Below are 22872 nucleotides of genomic sequence, written 5' to 3' on the forward strand. Positions count from 1 at the left end.
GGGGTCAGGAAATAATATGCCAAGCAAAGTCCACATTCATTCTTGGGAGTGACATTAGAGAAATTCATCTACAGCCTATGTGTAATAACATAAACTGCTTATTATGTACTGTCAGAATAATTGGGAGCTAGCTCACTTGGTTATCTCAGCAACTGTGGTGATATGGTTTCAGAGTCTTAAATGATCCACACTTGTCAAAATGTGTAAGTTAAGGGTTTATGAGGTTTATTACATGTGCCAGAAGAGAACAAGATATTCTCTTAACAGGTGCATATAAAGACCAGGAAAGGTATGTTCATTGTATAGATGGTGCATCAGTAAAACATACTCCTTGAAAAAAGCAGAGACAAGACAAGATATTCTTCAATCATAAATCTCAACCATGGGGAAAATGGGAATGGAATGTTAATTTCAAATGGCAGATTTTGCATTTTGAAGATGATTATCATTGGTATTGCTGCTATTACTAACACTACTACCACCACCACCAAACCCACCAACATCTCCTAGACAGTTATGCACATGTCATTTATCTACATTTGTTACAAAGATGTCTGGGCCAGGACTTACCTTCCAGGAATGCTTAACAAAATCCCACGTTTTGTTAAATGTGTACCTTAGATCAGTTCCACTCATAATACCAGGGGAATGAAGGTGTCCCAAGTGTGCAATGTCTGCAGCATTTTCAGGAATCTCCTAGGAGAAAAAATATGAAAACAAATTAACATTAACAGATATTTATTTCTGGTCAATAAGACCGCATGTTTACTTTGCTGCTTATGGTCTACTTCCTGAATTAAAAATGCCATCTCCAATAGAACCAAGATGCTCTCCTCTGAAAAAAGGAAGCCAATCTGGGGGAACCTTGCCATAAACCAACTTTACAACAAAAGGAAGAAATTGTTGCAGAAAAGAAGAAAATCACAGGATGCAAAAAACTCCCTTACTAGCCTCAGTAAGAAGCTGAGATCCCTCATAAAATCCTTCAAAGCTAGTTACAAAAATAAAATTGCCAAAGTTTCCAAAGACAGCCACAAGGCATTCTATAGCTATGTCAAGAATCTAAATGGCAATGCTCAGATCTGCTCTGAGCTACAACAGAATGGCATTAAATATACTGATTCCGAAGGATATTGCCATTATCCTGTCAGATCGATTCAGTGCAAACTTCACCCGCCCCCCCCACACCCCCTAAAGAGACCATCTCAATACCGAAAGATTGCTAAATTCCGGTAATAAAAGCCACACAGGTAAAAAAACATACTCTCCAAAGCTAAGAATACAGCATCCACGGGACCAAACGTCACCCCAGGCTGTGTACTACATGAACTACAAAATGAACTGGCACCTCACTTAAGAGTCATGTTTAATCATAGCCTCATATCAGGCTTCGTGCCCACTGAGTGGCACACAGCTACAGTTATCCCACTCCACAAGGGGGGATCCACCTTGGATCCCAGGTACTACCGCCCCATCAGTCTGACGAGTCTGATCTGCAAGGCCATGGAACGTATTATCGTGGAACTTGTAAACAAATACATTGGCAACCTTCAAACACTGGACCCCACACCGTTTAGGTTTGTGAAGTGGCGATCTTGTCTCCTGAACCTGATTGACTTCTTCAAATCAGTCTCCAGAGCCATGGACAAGGGTAAGGTGGTCCCACAGCCTATCTGGACCTTGCCACGGCCTTCAACACCATCCCCCACTCTGGAATCTTAGATAAACTTACTAAGCTGGGCATCAAATTCCTACGTCCTCAATGGGTTATCAACTAGCTTACTGACAGAACCCACACTGTAAAAGTAGCTGACTCCAAATCCAGCTCTAGACAAGTGGAGTACCACAGGGTTCAGTCCTGGGACTGCTCTTGTTTGGCATCTACTTCTCTGAAGTACAGGCCAACACTAAGGGGCTCTGGCTAACAAAGTTCACAGATGACTGCAAACTGGGAGCCATTATTGTATCCCCAAATGATGTGGATATTCTACAAAAGGGCCTTACAGAAACAGATGTTTGGTGCCAGAGGCATGGGCTCAAGCTCAATGCCAAGAAATGTATAGCTATCCCCTTTGGGAAAAAACAATGTACCCGTGAATTACGACATAGGTGGCAGTACACTAAACATTGAAAATGTGACGAGACTTAGTGACACAGGTGGACAGTGGTCTCACCTTTAATAATCACATAGTCACAACAGTCAGGAAATCCTTCGATGTGGCACACCTCATCACCAAGGGCTTTTCATCCAGAAAAAAGGAGGTCATTGTCCCACTGTACTCATCCCTCATTAGACCCATTATAGAATACAACGCCCCATTGGATATACACCTCTCAAGATATCTGCAACAACTGGAAAGTCTGCAGAAATACCTCACTAAAGGAATCACAGGCCTAAAGCAGATGCCCTATGCTGACCCTCTAAACAAACTCCACCTATATTCTATCGCATATCATCTACTCAAGGGCAATCTCTGCTTAAAATACAAGGCCATGTCAAACCCAAAGCTGTTGGACACGCTACACTCAAAGAAATCCCAATCCCTCAAGAGATGCACACTCCAGGGATCTAAACCTTGTTGTCGCAATGAACAAAACATGCTGGAGCGATAGGTTCCTGACCCAGAGACTCCCCAGACTCTGGAATAGACTGCCCATACATGTCAAGCAGAGCGCCTCTTTGGCCCTCTTCAAAAGGAACCTTGATAAATGGATGGGATAAAGGAAATTCACCCCGGGAATCACGCCAGTCTCCAGGAAGTAAATACTGTGGGAAGAAATAGCCAGGGAATTGTTATGGCCAACCTATCAAAAGGAGAGAGTGCTAGACTAGGTTTAGTATTTCAGATGGTTTGTAATTCAAATATTTTCATAAACCATTAAGCACAAGGTACCTAAACTCTCATAACTGATGGAATTTCTAACTGCACCTTCCCATCACAACACATCCATGCAGTTACATAGGGTAATCTATGCCCTAGAACTATATCCATTATAAAAGATACAGAACCCTCAATACTATTTTCAAGCACTACCGAAAAGATGATTTAGATGATTTCACTGTTGTAGTATTCTTTATAACAGGGGATCGCTGCCAAGAACAGTCCGACATCCAGCTAATATACCAAAGTCTTTAGGTGGTTCTAAGGTAAGCTGTACGTCACAGATATGGTCCCTGCATATAGCATAGGGCATAAAGGTGACGTTCAGATGTACCATCCCCAGAACTTCTTTGCCTCTAGTCCAAATGCCATCTTTAGATCATTGGTATGAATGGTTGCTTCATTTGCTGGTTCACCAAGCTGTTTCACGCAAGTGCCCTGTTGCAGGTTTTTTGCTCTTTTCCTTTTTGTGTGTTGCTTGTGGGGTTTATGTCATCCAGAAAGGGTAAATGCAAGTGCAGGAGACAGATACCCATTAAAGATTATGAGCAGTGCTTATTTTGTCTTTGCGCTTCCCACGACCCTATGTCCTGCTCCATCTGTCAGACATTTGTTCTTAAGACTCTTCATACTTGGCTTTCCTCTCTGACCTTGCACTTGGAGAACCAAAGCCTTTAGCTTTTAGCGAAAGACCTCATAGAAGGAACTTTCCGTTCCAAGGGTCAGCTGTCCATAAAGAAAAAGTCCAAGAAATCTAGGTCCAATTCTTCCTCTGTGCCACCTCCGCCGGACATCTCTCCCGAGACTGCTCTGTTGGATGCCTTTTCTATTGGGTCTAAGGCTCAGATTCCCAGCCTCTGGACCCCAAGAAATCCAAAATGTTTTATAGGGTGCCTGAAGACTTGGTTTCCTTCTGCTGAGCCCTCTGTCTATGGTATCTGCCATCCTATCCCAGTTATTGCCTTCCACTAAGTTACCTCCTTCTGATAAAGACAGCAGAAGTATGGTAACGCTAGGTAAGAAGGTTTATACCTCTGCTACCTTGGCTTTTATGGCTTGCAATTATCAGATCCATAAGTCCAGATATATTTTGGCTCTTCTTTCTCAAGCATGTCAGGTAATTTTGCCCCCCCCCAGACTCTGAAGGGAAGACTTTTGCTCTTTCCCTGCTAGGAACTTCTTCCCAAGAGGCTTGCCATTTTATTAAGTGCAGTTATGATGCAGCAGTGGTTTCGTCTAGAGCTGCTGCTTTTGGTTCTGTGATGAGGAGATATTCCTGGCTGCAGCTTCAGTCTTTGCCTGATGATATTAAGGTTAAGTTGGCAGATGATCCTCTAGACAATAAACACGTGTTTGGTGAAGCTGCTGCTAATTGATTTTAGTCTCTTTAGGATAAGAGCAAGGCTTTGCAGGAACTTAAATGTGTTTGTGGTCCTCCTGAGCCTTAATTTCAGAGAAATTACCCTAATAAAGCCATTTGTAGGGAGTCTCGCCGTCCTGCCAAGGGGTAAAAGAAAAGGTGGGATGCAAGCTACTCCTGCTAAGCCTACCCAGACTACTACGACTCTAAAGTCTCCTTTTCCTGACAAACCAGGTGTTGTCTATCATGTTCTTCTCAGCAACATTCCTCTTTCATTTCATCTTTCCCTATATCTCTTCCTGTCTGGTTACAGATTACTCAGGATTCCTGGGTTCTGTCCATTATCTGCCTAGGGTATTTCATGGTCTGGGAATCTATTCCCCCTTTCATGGGCATTTCTCAGCCTCCTCTGGAACAGCCATATTAAAATGATTCAGCAGAATTCTTAAAACTACGTGCAACATAAGGAAAATATCAAATCCGTGCGGGTCTATATCACCGTATTGAAAAGGAAAATGTTCAACGCTCACAACAGCGAAAGTGCCAAAATGTCGAGGGTCCGTTTTTGAGATCACTGTACGAGTGACTAGTTTGAATTTTGGCATTTTCGCTCTTGTGAGCGTTCGACATTTTGCATCTTCAATATGGTGATACAGACACAATCCATACAGTGATAACCTGTGACCTTTAACAACATGGCATGCTTATAGCTGTCTATTCAGGTAGAGATATTGGGTTTATATTACATTATCGAAATATAATGTAATCGAACGGCCAAAACATAGAAACTGCCACGTATCGAAGCTTTTATTGTGGAGGGCACCCCCCCCCCACTAAATATATATTTCAACTCAGAAATCGTACTACTGAGGAAAAGGCAAATATCCCAACCTTCACTGTACTGCGATCGCACAATGTGATTTTCGAAATGCAGCCGCTTTGATGTTTTGGCCGTTTGATAATGTAATAGGAACCCAAGATATCAATATGGACTTTGTTGGAATGATAGCAGCTGGTGGAACAGTAAGAGAACTAATAGGCATCATATCTGCTGTACTTGTCTTTTCGAAGGTATTTGACTACATGACATCAAGGTTAAACATCAATAACTTCAAAAGCTCAAAAGAGTGGCAGCATTCTAAAACTACTCCCCAAGGTATACATCCTGCTTGAAGGATCTTTAATTGCCCTTAAGTTAAAAATGTATAGTGTTCAGACCCTAAGGCTAACAAGGAATTCCTCAAAAGTTGTCACTTACCTGGGAACTCATTCAATCACCTAATTTCTGTTTAAAAATGGTTAGTATTAGGAGGTATGATACAGTTAGTGGCAATCTTCCATAAACTGGCCATTCTCTACATTTTACACAAAAACACATACTGTGGTATTAAATGGTTCAGCTTGTACTCTCTTTTATGTCTTTTAGTTTTTATATCATTTATTTCTACATTTAGTAATGCTTGTAAGATATCATCCTTGAAATGCAATATAGGAAAGTTATTAGTTTTCCTCCAACATGTCAATATAATTTGGAAAAAAATCCAGCTTCTGACACTTTTCTCTATAATTATATGATCTAAATGTAGGAGACTTTTTAGTGAATTTCCTTTGTACTTTTTCAAGACTTATCAGATCACTTTTGCCATGTGAGCAAAACACATGGTTATATTCCAGGACAGGTCTTGAACATGTTTTATATAATTTAACCAGATGTTTTTCCTCATGCAGAGAGAGAGATGGTCTTCATTAACAGACCTATTGGTCTCATTGCTTTTACAACCATTGAATTTACATGCTTAGAATAAGACCACTTTCATGATGTCGCTCCTAAATATTTGTATTCATCAACTTCTGATAAAACATCTTGTATTATTACTGGCTGTTTCATAAAAGGTTCATTCCAAATTACTGTAGGTTACACTTATTTAAGCTAAATAAGAAACCCATTTTTCAGCCCAAGTTGATATTTCATGCAGATACCTATTAATGCTGTTGTAGACTTTCTCATTTGAGATAATAAATCCTAACTTGCATTCATCTGCATGTGTGTTCATCCAGCATGTAATAATTACTGGAATTTTTGCAAAGACTATGTAAATAGTAGAAGTCCCAATACGAAAATCTGTGGTACACAAGAGTTCAATAAAGACTGTATAAAGTTCTGTCCTTGAATTGTTACCGTTTCCTGTCCAATAGCCATTCAGTTAACCAACTGGCCAAGCAGGGATTCTAATGCTCTTTGTCCAATGTTTCATATAATTTTAAGAGGCAAGATGCCATATGCTTTAACTAGCTCCAACTAAAATGACTGCTGCAGACACTTTTATTCATAACCATTGTAATCTGTTCATAAAACTCTACTAAGTTAGTTAGAATTTATCTACATTTGTACAGACCGTGCTGCCTGATATCATGCAAATGATTTTCTCATCTGTTATCTACCCCATTCATTGCAAAATGCACCTCTCAAAACATTTACCTAATTCTGAGGTCAAACTAAAGTACAGTTTTGTACCTACCATAAATGTAGATGTTCGAGGATATCCATTGCTGCAGTCCTGACATATGGGTATTCCGCTGTCCACCATCGGCCCGAATACCAAAGGGCTAGAATCTGGCGTCGGTCATGGCGCTCGAGGCTGACATCAGTATGTGCCAGTACAAATGCGCATGACCAACGCCATACCCTCAGTCTTTCTTGCCTCAGACGTCAGAATGCAAAAAACACCACCCAAAACCCAAACCTAAATAAGGGGTAGGAGGGAACTTGGACTGCAGCAATGGATATCCTCGAACATCTACATTTATGGTAGGTACAAAACTGTACTATGTTCTTCGTCTACCATTGCTGCAGTCCTGACATATGGGTAGAATCCCAGAACAACGGAAAACAGGGAGGATGGCCAACTAAACAGAATTAGGAGCTGCTAACATGCCCTGTAGAATAGCAGTGGCAAACCCAGCCCTAGACCTAGAATAAAGAGGTAAATGATAATGCTTAGTATATGTATGTACAGAACTCCAAGTAGCTGCCGCCAAAATGTCAGCTACCCCTCTCAAAAAAGCAGTAGAGGTGGCCGTAGCCCTAGTAGAGTGAGGCCTGATCCCAGCAGGAACATCTTTCCCATGATGAGAATAACAAAAAGCAATACAATGGCCAATCCACTTGGAGATAGTGTGTTTTGAAACAGCTTTCCCTTGTGAAGTCAAAGCAAAAGAAACAAACAACTGTTGAGATCTTCTGAACTCTGTGGTTCTGCTCAAATAATATCTTAAATGCCTATGCACATCCAAGGAATGCAAAACTTTCACCCCTTTATTTTGGGGGTCAGCATAAAAAGCAGGCAAATGTATAGATTGGTTCAGTGCCACATTTGAAATTACATTAGGCAAAAAAGTAGGATTAGTACGTAAGGAAACTCTGTCCTTGTGAAAAATCAGAAATGGTTCTACTGCCATGAGGGCCTGTAATTCAGAGACCCTTCGAGTAGAAGTAACAGCCAACAAAAAAGCAGTCTTCCAAGACAACAACTTCAACTCAGCTGTAGCTGCAGGTGCAAATGGAGGCAGAGTCAGCTTCTCCAAAACAAAATTAAGATCCCAGGCTGGAGTGGGAGCTCTTCTCGGGGGTCTTATATTCTTTGTCCCTCTAAGAAACTGTTTAACCAATGGATGAGAAAACAAAGGAGGGTCACATTCATAGTGAGCAGAAATAGCTGCAGCATGGTCCTTAACAGAAGAGAAAGACAAATCCTTGTCTAACAAAACAGTCAAATATTGCAAAATACAACTCAAGTTAGGCAATTTAACATCAAAGCCGTGAGCTGCACTCCAAAGAAAAATTCTCTTCCATTTATCAGCATAAACTTTCCGAGTAGTAGGATGCCCGGCTACCAAAAGAACATCCAAAACTTGTTGTGGAAGCTGCAGGCCTTCCTTCCTCAAAACTGAATTCTCCAGGCTGTCAGGTAAAGAGATTGCACCCTGATATTGAGAAAATGATTGTCCACCTGACTCAATAAGTGAGGAATCTGTGGTAATGGCCAAGGTGTCCCATGAATTAAACTCCTTAAGAGAGGGTACCAATGTTGTCGAGGCCAATCTGGTGCTATCAGAATCATGCGAGGCATTTCCCTCCTGACTGTCAACAATACCTTTGGAAGAAGAGGCAAAGGAGGAAAGGCATACACGTGCAGGTTTCTCCAGCTGAAGGATAGTGCATCTATTTTCCAGGCTTTCGGATGAAATAGCCTTGTGCAAAACTTTGGCAGTTGATAATTCAGAGGAGAAGCGAACAGATCTATGTCTGGAGTTCCCCAAGCCATGGTCAACTGCAGAAACACCTGATGATCCAACTTCCATTAGGATCCACAATCTGTCTGCTCAGAACATCTGCTAAAGAATTTTGTGCTCCTGGCAGAAACTGTGCTCGAAGAGTGAAGTGCAGTTTTAAAGCAGTTTCCCATACTAGCATTGCTTGTCTGCACAATGGATAAGAATGGGTTCCCCCTTGCTTGTTGATGTACCACATGACTGTTGTGTTGTCTGTTCGAATCAACACCAGTCCTGATTTAAGTAGGCTCTTGAATGCTTCCAAAGCAAATTGAACTGCCAGCATCTCTTTCATGTTGATATGTAAATGAAGTAGCTCTGGGGGCCAAAGGTCCTGAATCCATTTTCCTTCGAGATGAGCTCCCCAGGCCGACTCCGAGGCGTCTGTCGTTAATATCTGACATGCCTCTGGCTGGGTCACAGAGTCCCTTGCTTAGGTGACATTCCTGAGCCCACCACAGAAATTCTTTTTGTATGCAAGGGAGAATCTGAATGACAGTGTCCAAATCGTGGCTGTGTTGAGTCCACTTGAGATACCATTGTAACTTCCTCATATGCAGTTTGGCATTGGGAAGCACTAGAATACAAGATGCCATGAACCCTAAGGCTTGAAGGACTGTCTTTGCAGTCAGCCTGGACATTACTGAAAGCTGTTGGAAGTATTGATGAAGATGTCTTTGTTTGTCCAGGGTAAGAAATGCCATCTGGGTTGCTGTATTCAGTCTCACACCCAGAAAACACATCTCTTGTGAGGGTACTAGACTGGACTTTATTTCGTTCACAGAATACCCTAGGCATCTTAAAACTGTCATTACATAGTGAAGATGTTGAAGAAGTTCTTGCTTGCCTTGAGCCAGAAACAAACAGTCGTCCAGATAAGGATAAATTTGAATTCCTTGTAGTCTGAAAAGCAATTACTGGAGCCAGGACTTTTGTGAATACCCTGGGCGCAGTAGACAAGCCAAAGGGCAATGCAGAGAACTGATAATGTAAATTCCCATTCCGAAATCTCAGGAACTTCCTGGAACTGGGCCCGATAGGAATGTGAAGATAGGCCTCTGTGAGATCCAGAGTTACCATCCAATGAGCCCTGCCCAGCATAGGCAGCAACTGCTGCAACGTTAACATCCTGAACTTTGGAATTTCCAAAAAGGTGTTTAGAATGGACAAATCCAGAATTGGTCTCCAAGTATTTACTTTCTTTGGCACTAAGAAAAGACGGGAATAAAACCCTGTGCCTCTTTCAGCAGAAGGTACTTCCTGTATTGCCCTCCACTGAAGCAGAGAAGAAATTATTTTGCCTGTGCTTCCAGTCTTCGCTGATGAGGCACATCTGGCATACCTTTGAAAGGAGGAAAGTGTGGAAATAAAATTTGTAGCCTCGATTTACAATGTCCAATACCCATTGTCCTGGGTAACCAAATGCCAATACTGCGAAAAGTCCCAGTTTTCCTCCTAGAGGAGCTGCCAGCATGGCAGAGTCCGGCAGCGAGGTCATTGAGTTTGTTTCGAAGGACTGACCCTGCCCTCCCCAGCAGAAGGGTAAAGAACCCAAAGTCCTAGGAGTAGCAGGGCCCTGAGAGGAAGCTCTACCCCTACCTCCTAGACCTGCCCCTAGACTGATAATCTGAAGAGGAAAAGACCACCCTTTAGTAGGCCAATTCCTACTGAACTTGGGGGCTGAACCTGTAAACAATCCTTAACTGTCTGCATAGACTTAGCTTTTCCTCCATTATTTCAAAACTGATTCAACGGAGGGCCAAAAGAACATCAGACTGCAAAGGAGCAGCCATAATCCGAGCCTTAACATGCTCTGACAACGTCTGAACTTTTAACCAGGCATGCCTGCGAAGAACTAAACTAGTAGCAGCCACCCTGGAAGAAGCCTGTAAAGCATCAAAACCACATTGCAAAGAATGCTTACCAACCTGGTCTGAAACATGCACTAAATCCTGAAGCTCTTTACATTCAATACCTTCAGATAAAGCATCAACTTTACATTTCAATTGGCCCAGCAAATAATTTTGACAATGTAAAGCACTCATAGCTAAAGTGGAAGAGGTATACAACTTCTTACCCCACCTATTCAGAGCTCTAGCATCCATGTCCAAAGGAACTGGATTCTTAACCACAGCAGCCCTGACACCCTTGGGGCCTTGAGTAATGGTGTCTGGGTCAGCCCTAGGACTCTTGTATAAATACTAGTGAGCTTCCGGTACCCTGCAGTATCTATCCGGTTTAGCAGGGGCAGGAGGCAAAGAGTCAGGGTTAAGAGAAGCCTCAGAAAATACATCCTGAACAACATCCAATACAGGGGGAATAGCCAAAGGCCTATGCTGAGGCAAAAACAAGAATTCTCTAAGCCTTTTACGAGAATCAGAATAATCCTGGCCTTCCCATTTAAAATGCTCCCTCATGGAATGCAAGGTTTCAGAAAAGAAAAATCTTCAGGAGGGGCGAGGAGGAGAATCCTCAGCCTCTGAATCAGAGTAGGGAGGGAAATCCTGGAGCTCTTCCACAGAAGAATCAGGGTCATTGGAAGACTGAACCAGACCCTCTATCCCTGGCTCTACCCTGGGCCTTTTCTCAGGGGGAGGCATAGAACCCCTAATTAAAGTAATCAAATCCTCCGCCACCTTTAACATGTGCTTTCTAGGAGCTGGACCCTGTGGACAGACACCAGCAGGGGCAGAATTAGATTTAGAAAGGCTTTTACTATGAGAAGGGGAGGCCTAGAAACTCTGTGAGGGAGGGAACCACCGACACATGAGGAAGCCTGCAGCCTGGCCTACAACAGGAGAAGCCACTTCCTGAAGTAGCAAAGGCTCTCCCTGAGACTCCGCTAAACTGTCAGAAGGAGCCGTTGAAGTAGTCGGTGGCTCTACCGAACCGGCGTCCGCAATGGACTCATCTTGTTTGGACCGCAAAGGATTACTCCTTGCGTTTTTTAGCCGAACTGGGCGGAGAATCCGACGGCATGTTATAATTGCACCGTTTACCAAACACTAGCCTAGCACAGTCCAAGCGACGTGTAATAGTGCGCTCATCAAAGGCAGCACAAAAGCGACACCCAACAACGCCGTGCTCAGGCCTTAAACAAGGAATACAGAGTAAATGGTAATCCCCATGAGGAATCTGTTTCCCACAATAAATACAGTTATTAACTTTTTCTGACATCCGGTAATACTGAGGCAAGAAAAAGACAAAAGTGTCTAGCGGGTGCTTAGCCCAGCTTGGCCTCCGGTCTGAAACACGAAAACCGACAATTCCAGAAAGCCGAACGGCACTTGCAAACACTGCTTCTGCTTAGGACCACGCGGCAAGAAAGACTGAGGGTATGGCGTCGGTCATGCGCATTTGTACTGGCACATACTGATGTCAGCCTCGAGCGCCATGACCGACGCCAGATTCTAGCCCTTTGGTATTCGGGCCGATGGTGGACAGCGGAATACCCATATGTCAGGACTGCAGCAATGGTAGACGAAGAACATCTGGTCAACAGCTTATCTCTGCCATTTTTACTTTAAGAATTGGAGTGACTACCGAGATTTTCACTGTAGATGGAACATGACATTTTCTAAGCGAGGAATTAAATATTCCTGTTAGTGGTATTTTAGCATTCTTACATTTTTAATAATATTGCTAGAATTTTGTCTTGTTCTACAGATGTTTTTATTTGTAATATCATTACTGGTCCAATTATACCTTCTGATATTGCAGGACAAGCATGTTTAAAAGTTTCCAATTTTTCTAACAAAATACTATTACTCATTTGGTTCAATATTTGTAAAAATCATTAGCTAGGTCAATTGGATTAAATAGATTATCTTTAACTTCTACATACAGGAATGGATTTATTATTTTCCATGTTTAAGCAATGTAATTGTAAAAATATATATTTTTGTTGGTTTGTGTGTGTTGTATTTGTATTTCATAATTGTTTTCTTTTACACTTGACCTTACACTGAAGTAGTTTGGCTACTTTACTCATTCAGCTGGGTATGTTTTGTATATTTGAAATAATAAGATTACATAGGAAGAAAAAAGTTAAGTCTATACCAGCAGTAAGGACATTTTTGTTATATCAGATTTACTGGATATTGTAGACTTAATTTCATTACATTAATTGTCTTCAGGGATAGGGAAACCACTGTAATGTGTTGGATGTTAAATAATTTCATTAACTGCATATTTAACTTTATTGTGATAAATTTTACTATAAATCATCCCTCTTTGTACTGTTGTTCAGAAGACGATTGGTTTCTATACATTAAACTTTCTAAAATTATGATCTGATCATCCCAGAGGTATACCAATTTTTGTATTAGGTAGAAGTTTAACATCACTGAAATCAAATTCAGTTACCTGTCTTTCCCTATATTCTGACCCACCATCTGGGTCATCCTGTACAATGTTATTTCAATAAACTTGGCAGAAGTACTATAGCCTGTGCCTACAGTCTTCCTAATATCTGGATAGTTAAAATCTTTTATTCTACCATTATTACATTTTTCTTCTAATTTTTCAATAAATTCCTTGTGTTTAACTATCCATATTTGACTGACAACAGCATATTATTCTTACATAGTCTGACTGATCTTATAAATCAACAGTTAGTAATTTCCATATCCATGCCCTAAGATACCGTTACAGATTGTACACTATCTTTAATTAGTACCACGATATCCTTGCCCCATAGACTGGCCTGTACACATTTACCCCCCCCCCCTTTTTGATAATCATTTTTTTCTTATGCCCAGAGACAACAATATAGGAGGAGGAGTTCCATGCATAGCTTATTATTATCAAGTCATAGCCTACACGTTCAATTGGAAAGTTCAGATCACTGTATTTATTATCTATACTTTCTGTATTACAGAAATATTCAAAGTATTGAGTCTTTATTTCCATCACACCTCTGTTGATTTAAGAATGATTTGTTCAGAGAACTTTCCAACAAAGTATTCTATCCTGTACCAATGTAAATGAAAAAAAAAATCCGTGGAGAACATTTTATGCCACTGATACAATTTAAACTTAATGACAATCTAGGAAGAACGCAACACATACAGAACTGGTGAATATAATTATTATTAAACAAAAAAGGTATAATATACATACAGTCATTCCAAACTGACGATGGTAATATTTCACTGAGAATTACCAGAACAAAATCAATTTAAAGATTTTCAACAGAAGTCAGACTGAGGCGATTAACTGAAGTATTCCTCAAGTCATTTGCTCATGCACAAATAACTGTTGTACTATATTTTACTTAACCAGAAATGACATTTTTCAATAAAATCATGTAAATCCATTGTTTCAAGCCCTGAACATGATTACATCATAACTTGCTCTTTGTTTATAGCACACAGTTTCCTAGTGCCATTTAATTTGCATGGAGTCACCCGGGATGAGAGTTTTTGACTCCTGGACTCTCTCCACCACATTCTCTACATAGGAGTTCTCCTGAACTTTCAAATTATTTAAGTTATCTCTTACAGTTTTTTTTTTTAATATCTGTTTTTGTTTTGCATGCATTGCAATAGCATTATTACTTACTGTAGTAATAACTGTTGCATTTTCTTTGATGGTATTATTTATTTCCTAATCAAAACAGTAAAGACAGAGCTTTTTTCGGCATTCTGAAACTTATTTTTCTGTGATACTCTGCCCCCATAATGATGTCATGTTAGGTTAATAGTGCTGCATTAGAGATAGAAATATTGAAGCATAGCAGATTTTTTTCACAGAGTTGTTCTTATTTTTTTTTTCCTGGGCTTCAATTGCGATAAGATAAAAACAATGAAAATACATTCACATTAATTTCTGTAATCTAATCAGTATTGGACAGTTTTACTATTCTACATGGCAATACATTTCAGGGAGTTATTAAGTTTGAGCAATAGTAAAACAAGCTGTGTGTGTGTGTGGTACTGTTGATACATGTTTGCTGTAGTTCATCTTTAAAAATGACATGAATGGTGCGTTTTTCTACTGTAGAAATAACTACCCATTTATGCATTGCCTTCAGGCATCTATGATAGTTGTGCTATGCATCCTTCTCAACTTTCAAGAATATCGTAAAATGTCCCTGACTGGGTACACACACACACACACACACACACACACACACACACACACACACACACACACACACACACACACACACACACCAGACTTCAACACAATACTGTTGCATACTTAATACAGGACTCCTATGTGCACATTGCAGTTTATCTCCATGATTTATTCCTAGCACTATCATTACACCCTCACTCTAGCACTTTCTAAATCGTTTCAGGAATAAGCCTTTCTTCCGTTAAACTGCACTATATACCTGTCCTACAGTTTCGTAATGCATTTTCTTCAGAAAAGGAAAAAAAATTCTCATTTGATACAGAACTGAAATGATGCAACAGATTTTACTCTTGTGCCCAAAAGAAACTGTACGAGTGAGTTTCTCTGAGGATCATTACAGTGCTCATTCCTAACTTCATACTCGTAGTTAATTTTTAGACAGATCCATACCATTCACTAACTTTCTCCCCTACATTTTAAATAAAAACATTTTACCTGTAGACATATTTCCACACAAAACCTTAGCAAAAACACTGTGCAACAGTGTGTGACCACAAAAGTGATGTAGTCACTAGTTCAAAACATGTACTTATTTCATTCAGTAATCAGTAGCAAAAGGCATGGGGTAAGCATCTGCCTCTGTGTGACTATTTAAATTCCTGTAGTCCACACAGGAGTCGGCCCAGGGGATTCTTGACTCCTGGGTTACCACAATTTCCAACATTTCCTGTATCTCCTCCCTCATTGTCACTTGGACTCTCTCAGGCACCCTATAAGGGGCCTGCTTAATAGGCCTTTGCGGTCCTGTTTCTACATGGTGGTGCACCAGGTGGGTACATCCTGGTTTTCCAGTGGTCATGCCCCCAAATACCTGTAACACTGCTTGGATTTCTCACACCTGGATAGAGGATAGCTGCTGGGACATTGCTACTCCTTCCACAGAGGTGTCAGTCCAAGCCTCACTGAGATCATCAGTGACCAGCATACCTCTAAACCTGGAAACATCAAAAATCTGGACAAAGACCCATGAAAATAGGTATACATCTGTACGCTGATTAACGTAAAATCTACATGCATAATTATTCCAACGGAATTGTGGGATGCCAACTTTCAAATGGAAACTGAAGAACAGACTACCAAAATATGGTCTCAGACTCCACCTGCAGCCATTCCAATGTCCCATTACTTGGCCATTTCACCCCATTTACCATAAACACTGTAATGTGCATATTGTTTTACTTCTACAATGATTATCTGGAGTTCTTTAAAACTTTTATTTTACATTTTATAGTACAAACACTAATAGACATCTGCTAAACAAAGCAACACAGCCTCGCAATGAAAATCGACTTAGCACCTCTCTGCCTTTGAAACTCACATTCACTGAAACAGCATTTAAATCCACATTCAAAGAAAATGGATTTGACCAGTGGTGGATAAAGATTACATTTGGACTGTTTTCAAATCATAGGCCCCTTGCACAAGAAACATACATGTGTTCTTTGGTACACCTTCCTGACTGTAATAAATTATATTCCTTGTATAATACAGAATATTTGTTAGAGTACATTTTAAATTTACTGTTTTCAACATTTTCCAGTAAGCAATGAAACAAAATGCATGAACCAATAATGACAAAATTGCCCAGTTCAGAACATTTCCATCATAAAAGTCTCCTCAAACTTCTACAATCCACCAGTATCAGTGAATACTGTATGCACAATTTCTGCAGAAGTAAAAGTCATCTAAATTCCACATGAGAGATCTGCAACTAATTAACTATATGTCATTGTTTCATCTAAAAGTTAAGTGCCTCTGTTGTCCTTGAAGTATAAATTGCCTAGGTTACAATAAAAAATTATAAGCTAGTAATATTTCAATAGGGAATGGATGGCAAACTGATAACAGGTTCATAGTTGGTAGGTATCTCCGCCAAAGGAGGACATTCTCAGGACTGCAGCATCTGATCCACCCCCTTTAAAAGTATAACAGTACAGTATCAACAATCCATCTACATACTGTGGGAGTAGAACCCACAGCCTTCTGCAGCAAAAGCAAGTATACTATCTGTTGTGCTACTAACAATGCAAGTAGACTTTTGCATAAGCAGCACTAAACTAAGATTTCCCTGAAGAATTGTGCAGCACAAGAAATCAGGTAAAAGCCAAAACTTACTGTGGGGGGACAAAGGCCCAAAACTGGGGACACATTTTAAACATGGTTTGTATAATCTTAGAAAGTTGCTAGAATAAAATGTCATGTTACCATGTGTTCCCTGAAAGATAGAAAGACTGAAACTTAAATGGCTACTGTTATTTAGTGAATTCCATTGTCAATGATTTGCCAGAAAATTACAATTATTATTTTATTTTTATTTAACATTTATCGGGAAAGTCCAACTTGAAAGGAAGCCTCTTTTCAGTGGAGGCCAAGGGAAAAATGCTCCAGAGTCAGACATGTCTTTGTATCGTAGGAGGAAACAGAAGTACCCAGAGGAAACCCACACAAAGACAGGGAGGACATGCAAACTCCACACAGAAGGCACTTCAGCTGAGAATCAAACCATAAAACCTCTCATTGTGTGGCAACAATGCTACTGCACTGCACCATCCAAATTTTAAGAGCAACAGCCCAAAAGTATGAGCCAAACATAGACCAAAAGTATGAGCCAAACATTCCAGGCATTCTGTGAAAAACTGTACAGTTGAGAGCTGTTCAGTCAAAAGTGGTGGTATGGGTAGAGAACTCAGGCTCTTGCTCCTTGTAGCCAAGGTACAGGGTTTGAGCCTGAGTAACCCAAACCACTAGTTACGCCTAACTGGGGCATTTTATCTCTCTCACATACGCACACACACCCCTTCTAAATTACCTATGGACCTGTTCTCATCAATGAATAGCAGACCCCTTCTAAATTAATGTAACACAGCACTTCTAAAATAAATTAATGTAACACAGCACTTCTAAAATAAATGCAGAAACAGTAAAAGTGACCCCTCAAACAGCACTTCTAATTATATAAATGAATGCTGTAACAGTCCTAAATTAACTACGGACCTGTTCTCATCAATAATAAATTAAGTACAGAAACAGTAACGGTCTGGTGACTGTCTCGTAATTTAAATGCAATTGCTTGTGCCTTAAAAGAATGGACTGCAGCAGTGAACACTAGCAAAGGTAAATAGTTCGGACCTGCTTGCAGCAGTAACCGTCTCCGTTCATAGCACACACACTAAATTAACTATGGACCTGTTTTAATCTCTGAATAACAGAGCACTTATAAATTAACAAAACAGAACACTTCTAAAATAAACGCAGAAATGACCACTAGAAAGCACTTCTAATGCAGTAACAGAGCACTTCTAAATACACACACACCCCTTCTAAATTAACTATGGACCTGTTCTCATCAATGAATAACAGAGCACTTCTAAAATAAATGCAGAAACAGTAGAAGTGACCACCATACAGCACTTCTAATTAACATAACTGAATGCAGTAACATTTCTAAATTAACTACGGATTTGTTCTCATCCATACTAAATGAAGTACAGAAACAGTAATGGTCCGGTGACGGTCTCGTCATTTAAGTGCAATTGAGCATGCCCAGAAAGAGCGAACACTAGCAAAGGTAAATAGTTCAGTCTTGTTTGCAGCAGTAACTGTCTCCATTCACAGTACACACTCCTAAATTAACTATGGACCTGCATTCATCTCTGAACAGCAGAGCACTTGTAAATTAACAGAACACTTCTAAAATAAAATGAAAAAATGACCACCAGACAGCACTTCTAATGCAGTAACAGCAGAGCACTTCTAAATACACACGCCCCTTCTAAAATTAACTACGGACCTGTTCCCATCAGTGAATAACAGAACACTTTTAAATTAACATAAATGAATGCATTAACAGTTCTAAATTAACTATGTACCTGTTCTCGTCAATAATAAATGAAATGCAGAAACAATAACGGCCCGGTCTCGTAATTTAAATGAAATTGCACGCGCCCAGAAAAAAATGGAAATGCAGCAATTGCACATACCCAGAAAGAATGGACTGCAGCAGCGAACACTAGCAGTAGTTCGGACCTGTTTGCAGCAGTAACTGTCTCCATTCTCATCACATCAATAACTAACGGCAGCAACTGGAAAGTTTTCCTTAGCAAATAAAGAATGCTTCGGAGTCTGACCTGTTCTCAAACTTCTCATCAAGTGGTAACTAACTATAAACAGTAAATGTTTTCTGTTCTCATCACATACAGCGACTGTAAAGTTTTCCTTACCTAGAGATACACACATGCTACTGTTACTTCCCATAATCAGTCACACCCCTTGAGCAGTCAACCAATTTCGACAGGCTGCTCACGATGCTGACGTCATCGCGCACACGTCTGCACGTGATGCTGTCAGTAAAAAAAAATAATGAAGAAAGCCAGGAAATTCGGGAATAAAGGTGGCCACTCGGGAATTCGTGGCACCCCATTATTTGGACCTCAAAACCGGTAAATGCTGAGGAACTCAGTATAGTTGAGAGGTTTGGTCATCAGATGCCCCTCAGACTCCTACTGCCATCCAAGGCAAATACAAGGGCCGCTCTAATATGCTAAGGTTTCATCACATTAACATGGTACAGTCTGTGCCGCTGCCTTCTGCCTAGCAGTTCTACCATGTAGTTAACATCACTGACCTTACTTACCACTTTGAAGGGTCCCTCCAAAGCTGCCTGCAGCTTACTGTGTGTGACAGGAATGAGAACCATAACCTGCTGCCGCACAGCATACTCTCTAGCTCGGGAATTTCTGTCATACCAGACCTTTTTCTGCCATTTGGTTTCTGCCAGGTTCTCCTAGGCCAAGCCCAAGAGTTCCCCTAGCCGCGTCATGACATTTAGGGCATATATCACAACAGACTAATTGTGGGACTCAAACACACCCTCCTACTCATCACGAATCAGATCTAGAGGTCTCCTCACCCTATGCCTATACAGCAACTCAAAGGGTGAAAAACATGTGGATTCCTGCGGCAACTCTCTGTAAGCAAACAGATAGTGCAAATATTTGCCCCACTCCCTCAAACTGGTCTGCAAATGCTCATAGCATGGTCTTTAGTGTAGAGTTTAATCTCTTCTCCAGACCATCAGTCTGGGGGTGTTAGGTGGTGGTCTTTAGGTGCTTCACCCCACAGCACTCCTACAGATGAGTCAGCAGGTCTGACATGAAACTGGCACCTCTTGTCAGTCCGTATTTCGTTTGGGAAAGCTACCCAGCTGAAAATCTGTAACAGAATTTGCCACCTTTTCTGCCTCAATGGAGGACAAGGCCACCACCTCAGGGTATCTGGTAGCATAATCTACTACCAGTAGGATATACTTCTTCCCTGTAGAACCTGGGGTACACAGAGACCCCACAATATCCATAGCTACCCTCTGAAATGGCTCCTCAATCACAGGCAAAGGCATCAAAGGAGCTATGAACTTGTCTCCTGCCTTGCCTACCTTTTGGCACTGCTCAAAGGTCCTGCAGTACCGTATTACATCCCAGGAAATCACAGGCCAATAAAGGTTTTGCATAACACATCTCGTGGTACATTTTATGCCCATATGATCTGCAAAAGGAATGTCATGGGCTACAGCTAGAAGTGCCAGACAGTAGGCTCTGGGCAATACCAACTGCTGTATTCTCTCACCCTCTAGCCCTCCCCTAAGGGGTCAACTCTCCATACAGTAACCCTTTGCCCCAGTACAGGTTCCCCTTTTCTTTGAGAATCAAGCACCTCCCTAGCCACCTCCCTCAAGCCTTGTAATATAGCGTCTGAGAGCTGTCAAATCTATTTGTAACTCTTACCAGCTTCCCTTCCACATGAAGTCAGGTATCCTCTGATAGCAGTTCTCACCGTCAGCCTGGGTTCTACTACTCAGCTATGCCCTTGCAGTCACTCTGTCCAAGGGAACATCAGTACCCACCAGAAGCTATGACTCACCTTCAGTCTCACTGCTACAGGGTAGCTCCCTCCCTAAAGTAGCCACCTCACCAGTCCTGGCTTCACATATGCGGTCTTGTCAGAGTTCACCTCAGGCTACTAGACCCACGTGCCCGTTTCCAACCCTGACTGCATTTAACTGCATGCACACAAGGTACTGCATTATCAAAATCATTCCCTATCAGGACATCTGCAGGGATATCCTCAAAACATGCCTAGTCGTTTGCTTCCTTTTCCACCCTCCCAGTCAAGGTGAACCCTAGCCAAAGGTATTTGGAATGGTGTCCCTCCTAAAGCTCTGACTGGAGTAGACTGCCCAAGCAAGTAGTGTTCCTCTAACTATTGCACGCTTCACAATGGTTAGGTCAGAGGCTCTCTCTTAGCAGTGGCCTGCTTCCCATCTTCCAAGACAGGATATAACCTCTTGTGGTTTGGTAGCCTTGCTGTCTCCAGACATGTTACCGCTGGCATTTTGTCATTCCCATTTGCTGACTCCCCACCTTGCCTCCACATACATCTTAATGCTACATGGCTCCACTGGTTACATTTAAAACATTTAACCTATGATCCTGGATGTGTACATGAACTAGTGGCTTCCCCTGTTATTGGTGGACTCTGCTGAGGCAGTTTAGGCTGCCCACCATAGGTTCCATTATACCCACGTGCAGCACTGGGTATCCTTTTCCTGTGCAGTGATACCCCACTTGCTAGGTATAGGTCTTCTTTTTTTCCTCAACTCATCTGCAGTATTGTATTCTCTATCTGCCAACCCGATTCTCATGTCCTCAAGCAAAGTGCTAAGGGCTTGTTCCCTCACCAAAAGGTTTTCCAGCCCTTCAAAAGTGGTGACCTGACGCTCACTCATCCACCTATGATAATCACACACACTTTCATCTATCTTGCATCTGTGCTCATAAAACTTTCTAATAAACAATTGTAGCTGTATTATAATTTAAGCAATCAGTATTAGACAATTTAGAAACAACAGTTACAGCTTTACAATGGAGTAAGGGGGAGAGGAACCGTACCCAGCACCCTTGGTGAACATTATACTGTTTACATACCCTTTCAAACGTATGAATACAACTGTTAAAATGATCACCCTCTGTAAATTGTGGAAAAAATGTGTTGACCTTTATTACATCTTGGGTTCGGTTACCCCCTTCCCCATTACTTCCATGACCCTGGCAAAGAGTCAGCATCTCCTTTTCATTTTGCCTCTGCCTCTCATTTTCTTCAGCTTCCAAATGCCGCAGTCTCTCTGCTGATTCTGTTTCCAAACGTTTGTCCTCCAGTTCAAGTCTCTAACTCCAGATGGATTTTTAAGTCTTATGAGGAAAACTTGAACTGTCCATTTTCTGATAGTTTAATATCCCCATGGCCAGTCTGGTTGTCTTCCTGGTTGCTGGCCTGTGATGCAGCTGTGACTAAGGCTGCAACCATTTCTGCTTTAGTCAGGTTGGCATACACCAGTCCTTTGGCTTGGCACATCTCAGCCAACTGGCTCCTTGTCAGCTTACCATAATCCTCCACCTCCTTTCCTTTTCTCCACATCCTTTTCATGTAGTCCAGACCTCCCTGGGCTACATGAAAAGAGACATGGAAGAGCTCTCCGATCTTGTAGCTCAGGCTGGTATGACCCTAGCTCTGAGTAGCATTCTGCCATCACCCAGAATGATACAGCAGTACAAGGACAAAATGACTGACTTCAGCAATTGGCTAAGCTTCTGGTGTCATTCTAATAGGATCCAGTATCTGTCTGCCTGGGTTGACATGGTCGACAGACCACGATGCTTTGCCAGAGATGGTCTGCACCTGTCACCCCTGGGATTCCGGATACTGGTTAAGGTTCTTGCCGCCCTTATAGTGCCTTTTTAGGCAAGGTTCAAATGAGAAATTCATCACCGGAACAGGCAAGCAAAAACTGAGGGTGATGCTACTCAATGCTAAAAGTCTAAATCTCAAAATTCACTCACTCGAGGCACTCATTAAAATGGAGAACATTGATATCTGTGCAGTGACTGAGACCTGGTTCAAGGCCCCAGAGAGCACCCCTGCACTACCAGGCTATAACTCATACCACACTTTTCGGCCATGTAACCTGGACCGGAACACCAAAGGTGGAGGTGTGTCCATATTCATTAAGGATATCCACACCTCCAGGCTAGTTGCTCAGCATAAGGCATCCGAGGTGAAGTGCAATTAACTCTGGGCAAAACTGCAATCCAAATTGTAGCTTGC

General features: G+C 41.4%; 1 protein-coding gene across 1 annotated transcript in view; it reads right to left on the reverse strand.

The window, feature by feature from the left end:
* Positions 1-22872, reverse strand: part of LOC122790793 (cholesterol 7-desaturase nvd-like) — a 255316-nt gene that overhangs the window by 107190 nt on the left and 125254 nt on the right. Inside the window, exon 4 of the mRNA XM_044058415.1 lies at positions 571-696. Within this exon, the coding sequence (XP_043914350.1) occupies positions 571-696 (126 nt within the window). The remainder of the gene's footprint in view (positions 1-570; positions 697-22872) is intronic.

Source organism: Protopterus annectens, chromosome 16.part0 (assembly GCF_019279795.1).
Source record: "Protopterus annectens isolate FY-2018-M chromosome 16.part0, PAN1.0, whole genome shotgun sequence".
In the NCBI taxonomy this organism is placed as follows: Eukaryota; Metazoa; Chordata; order Ceratodontiformes; family Protopteridae; genus Protopterus; species Protopterus annectens.